The 5161-nt window shown below is 38.6% G+C and overlaps 1 protein-coding gene across 1 annotated transcript; it reads right to left on the bottom strand.

The window, feature by feature from the left end:
• Positions 1-1121: 1121 nt before the first annotated feature.
• LOC109166599 (putative late blight resistance protein homolog R1A-4) lies at positions 1122-4883 on the bottom strand. Its single transcript, XM_019315497.1, has 4 exons — positions 4465-4883; positions 2013-4373; positions 1821-1882; positions 1122-1470 (listed from the first exon to the last, which is right to left on the bottom strand). The coding sequence occupies exons 1-4, from the start codon at positions 4876-4878 to the stop codon at positions 1416-1418; spliced, it is 2892 nt and encodes a 963-aa protein (XP_019171042.1). The 5' UTR covers positions 4879-4883; the 3' UTR covers positions 1122-1415.
• Positions 4884-5161: the final 278 nt, after the last annotated feature.

Below are 5161 nucleotides of genomic sequence, written 5' to 3'. Positions count from 1 at the left end.
GTGGATCCTTGCAATGTTCTCACGAGCTCGACGATATAATGGTTCGTTGTCACAATGACTTTACATCGTTAAGGAATGTTATCCTCTATGATATTATTATTCCTCAATTTTTGGAGTGCCAGGCCTTGGAAAGACTACTTTTTGTAAAAATCTCTATGCAAATGAAGGGGTTGTATCACATTTCAGCATTCGAGGTTGGGTTACTATTCCGCGAAGATACAATGTGCAACAATTACTGTCCCAACTTCTTCAATCAATGTGGCCAACCCTCAATGAAATTGACATGGGAAGCACTGTTTTTCAACTAAATTAAAAGAGCAACTGCACAAACACTTGAAATGCAAAAGATATTTAATTGTTTTGGATGATGTCCCTAACACTGTGGTTTGGGATATATGATATCCAACAATGTTTTCCTGATGAATCAAATTGAAGTCAGATATTACTAACCACTCTTTTCAGTGATGTGGCTATGTACATTAGCAAAGATTTCTATTCCTTGCCTTTCCTAGGTGACTTTGTCATTTTCTCAACTTCACTCAGCTTCAAATACTTTGTCATTCTTTGCAAGCCTTTCTGCATAAGGAATACAACAACGGTGGTGTTCCAGTCCGTCATCTTGAAATCAAAATCAAAGACTTTGCGCTCAAATTAAAGTTGAAGATACATTGATATACAACTAAGAAGTTTTCTTCTCGCCCAAGACGGAGAGTTTCAAGACAAAGCTCGTGGGGAACTCCATCCAAGCTTGCGAAAAGCAGTAAAAGATGCAGAAGAGTACGTTGTCCCAGATTATCAACAACAGAAGCATTGATCCTGAAGCGGCCAATGGTGCTCATCAAACCTGCTTCATACACCCTGAGAATGTTTCCACCTTCCTTGCAATGCCAGGGGATTCCTCTGGAAGGCTTAGGGGAGCTCCTGGTCGCGGACGACACTACCAATAAAAAAGAAAATGACAAGTACTAGAGATGAAAACAATAACAAAGGTACCTGTTGGTTTTACGGCTATGGGCCAGGATAGCCAGACCGGCGGGCCAACACAACCATAAAATAATAAGGAAAAGTTGAAAGAGAATTTTGACAGAGTAATTGTGCTTATATTAAATTCAGAACCCCTTTACAATGTGATCCCAGGGTATTTATACAAGATTATAGGCCTTGAAAAAAGAAAGGAAGTTTCTATATTGCTAAGCAAACTTCCTAATATTGAAAAATGAAACTCTCGCGCCAAAACCGGGAAGAATCTTTACCAAATCCTCATTCACCGTCTCTGAGTGTGGCACCCGGTCAGGACTTATCCGACTGCCTCCGGTGGTCACTTAACTGGGCTAATCGACGAGTTGCCCACCTCAGCCAGGCCGGGCAATTGAAGTCCATCCATACAAGAGACCATACCCCAATCTCCTGACCGCCTAGGGGACTAACTTTCTGGGTACCCGCCTAGGGATATACAACTCTAGTGTACTACTACACAAAAGAAAATTACGAAGAATTAGAGAAATTTAAATCAAAAGTAGTAGTTATTTAGACTATTGTTTTTAGACTAGCATTTTACAAAATTGCAAACATTTATTTTAATGACAATTATAATCAATCTCTCTTATATTATCTTACATTCATATACTTTGAAATACCAATTTAAATAAACAAATTTAACATTTATGAACATTTCTTATATAATCTTGCATTGATATACTTTGCAATACTTATTGAAAAATTAACATTGGGTATTATCTCATTCGCGTAATGAGCAAAAAACTAGTATACTAATATACATTGGAAGAAAATATCACAGGTGGTTAATTAAATTAAATTACCAGCTTTCGGTGACCGTCCTAATCTCTCGACCTTTATAAAATGTGAGTTGCTTATGAGTGGTCTGCATTCAATCAACAGAGAAAACAAAAAGAAAAAAAAAAACTGTGTGAGATTGATCTAACTAATTAATGGTTAATCATAACATGATATTATAATTAAAAGTTTAGGCAAGTGTAGAAGAAAGTGCAGACCTGAGGATTACGGCCTAGAACTTTTAGTTCATTATTCCCATAATCGAGCTGATCTTGTTGGATATTCTTGGCACAACTCGAAAGGGCTTGGCCACACCATTCTAAATCAATTGATTTGAGAGTGGTTACATTGGAGAAAATAGTTGGGATCCCTTCCAAGTTCTCACAATGCTTCAAGACCAAGTGCTCAAGGATAGGAAACTCATTGTCGAAGGCATTCCAAATCTTTAGATCTGTATTTTCAAGCAACAAAAACTTTAATCTTTGGAATCCCCCTTCAGTTGGTTCCCACTCAGGCCCATAAAAAGCATCCCTTTTTAGTTTGAGCACCTCTAATCCAGGCAACAACGCAATTGTTGCTATATCCTTCCATGGAAAATAAGTCTTGCTCAATTTCAGCTTCCTAAGGTTACATGGGAATGCATTTATACCCGGAAGAGATATACGCTCAGGAATGGCATACTCAGCTTCAATAGTTAAAGCCTCAAGTAGATTCAATTGACATAGATTTTCCAAGCTGCTAGCACCATTGCACGGCACACCATTGTCTGGAATCCATCTACCTTCACGAAAAATCCCCAGTGTTTTTATGTTGGGAATCTTCGAAATAACTTCCTTTGTGCAATGAAATATGCTCAACCAATACAAACTTTGCAAGTTCTCGTTCACTATGCTTGGAGGCTCTACTCTAAAGCAATTTCTAAACTCGAGATGCCTTAGTTGTGGTGACCCCCAAATTGTGGAGGGCAAGAAGGAATAATTCCGTCTCCAGTAGTCAGCTGCACTATGCCAAACAACAAGTGTGTGCAGTTTTTGATTCTTAGACAGTACAATGTCAAGACCCTCGGAGCCCAAAGACCTATTGAACATAAAAGCTAGGTATTCAAGAAGAACTAGATTGGAAAGGTTTTCAAAAGACATATACACTCCCTTGTTGTATAAAGGAGAAGTCAAATCCAGAACTCTTAACAAGCTGAAGCTTACAAGCTTAGGATCATTCACCATTGGCATCTCATCATTATGCAAACACAAAACAGAACGGGCTTTATTGAAACTACTGTTGCACAAATCAAAATTCTCAGGCTTTGATGATCTAAAACTTAGCCAACGACAAGCACCGCTGCAGGCTTTTTTGGAGCTTCTGCTGCACATATCAAAACGCTCAGGCTTTGATGTTCTAAAGCATAGCAGCCAACTAGAAGTACCATGGGGTTTTTTGAAACTACTGTTGCACATATCAAAACCATCGTCTTCAACATACAAAAGTTTTTCGTTTCTTGCTTGTCTCACACAAAGTACCCGCAGGAGATGATGCATCCTACATGTCTTGATTTGGCCATCACATTTAAGCTTATCAATTTGGACTAGGCTTCTACTAATAATATCTTGTAAATACCCAACACCCACTTCTTCCAATTCCTTATCCCTCACTGACTTCTTCACAAACCCCTCAGCAATCCATAATCTAACAAGCTTTTTAACAGGAATTTCACTATGGCCTGAGAAAATTCCTAAATATAAAAAGCAAGCTTTCAAATGCTGAGGTAAATGGTTGTAACTTACAATAAGAATTCTTGAACATTGTTCACCAATATTTGTACTAGCAAGATAGCTCATTTCCTTCTCAATCTTTTCCAATTCTTCAAATTTGCTGAATTGGGATACAAGTCCAGCAGCTACAACAATTGCCAGGGGTAGCCCCCCACACTTGTCAACAATATTCCTTTGAGTTCTCTTGAATTTAGAGCTCAAGGGTTGTTTCAAGAAACTGTGACTGCAAAATAGATCCCAACTTTCATTAGAATCAAGAAAATGCAAGTTATGAAGATTGCTGGCACCTGATGTAGTGTAGTCTGCAATCTCTTTTAGCCGAGATGTTAGTAATATTGCACTTCCATAACTTTCAGGAAAACATCTGATGAGAAGATCCCAAACACTGGTTTCCCATACGTCATCCACCACAATCAAATACCTCTGACCCATCAAACGCTGTCGTAGTTTGTGTGCTAGATCATCTGTGCTTCCCTCAGTATTCATTCCTCTCTCAATGGACCAAAGAAGGCTGCAGAGAATTTGTCTCAAGTTAACTTCTTGAGAGACAGTAGTCCATGCACAAAGGTCAAAGTGGGATACCAGTAATGGATCTTCGTAAATTCTTTTAGCTAAAGTAGTTTTACCGATCCCGCCCATCCCGAAAACGGAAATGACTTTCCTTTCTTCAGATGGATGACAAATGAGCTGATCCATTATTGTATTTAATTCACTTGTACGCCCAACCATTTTGCCCTCAATAATCTTTGAGAACCGCGGTGAAGATCCGCTCTTGTGGTCTAAACCAATATCTAACGGAGGGGTATGTACCTGTAGAGGAAGAGTTGTAAATTATGAAATAATGTATCATCAATATAATGTTACTGCATGCTAATTCAGTAAGCAAAGACTGTCGTGATACCTTTGGCAAATTTTGGACGGCAGAATCATTGTATTGGCTTTTAATTGTGTTGACGAAGTTTTGAGTTTTTTCAGCTACTTGTCGTAGGTTCTGAAAGAGTGTCATCTCTGTATCTTCACCTACTTGTTGTAGGTTCTGAAAGAGTGTCATGTTTTTATCTGCCGCCTCCATATATATCTTTGCCAGATTTGATTCAACTTCATCTTCTGCTAAGAAGGCAAAGTCTCTGATTTTGGCTTCCAAATCTTTGATTGCTGCAGCCTCATCTATCTCTGGTTTCTTCTTCACTAATTCCTCGAGAAAGGTGAGCAAGGAATCAAGATTCTGGTAGAGAGAATTCATCATATGTGCTGTATCTTCATCAAGGATTACGGGCGGGCTGGGTTGTAAGAACTCAAACTGGATTGTATTCATCAGAGAGGTTAGAGGAACACAAACCATATTTCTCTCCCTCTGTATTTGCTCCAGACGGAGTACTGTTGAGAAACTTTTACGGTTTCATATTTTTTTTTACGGTTTCATATAATGCACCAACTAAGTCAACCCTCGTTAATTTGTAGGTGGCCAGATTCTGATCTATCTATCATCAATTTACACGTCTTTGACTTTGGGAGTGTTTGGTAAATGGCTTATAGCTGATAGCTGATAGCTGGTTGGTTTAGCTGGTAATTGATAGCTGATTGTATTAATTGGTTTG

Source organism: Ipomoea nil, unplaced genomic scaffold (genome assembly GCF_001879475.1).
Source record: "Ipomoea nil cultivar Tokyo-kokei standard unplaced genomic scaffold, Asagao_1.1 scaffold3104, whole genome shotgun sequence".
Classification (NCBI taxonomy): Eukaryota; Viridiplantae; Streptophyta; class Magnoliopsida; order Solanales; family Convolvulaceae; genus Ipomoea; species Ipomoea nil.
The sequence above is the reverse complement of the archived record's forward strand: the minus strand, read 5'-3'. Positions and strand labels throughout refer to the sequence as shown.

What these genes read in the sequence shown, in the direction of transcription:
- LOC109166599 (XM_019315497.1), bottom strand. Translation starts at nt 4,878, where the DNA reads ATGAATACAATCCAGTTTGAGTTCTTACAACCCAGCCCGCCCGTAATC. An exon ending in TTCTAGGCCGTAATCCTCAG is followed by an intron (nt 1,883 to 2,012) that starts GTCTGCACTTTC and finishes GATTGAATGCAG; the next exon opens with ACCACTCATAAGCAACTCAC. An exon ending in AGGACGGTCACCGAAAGCTG is followed by an intron (nt 1,471 to 1,820) that starts GTAATTTAATTT and finishes TCTTTTGTGTAG; the next exon opens with TAGTACACTAGAGTTGTATA.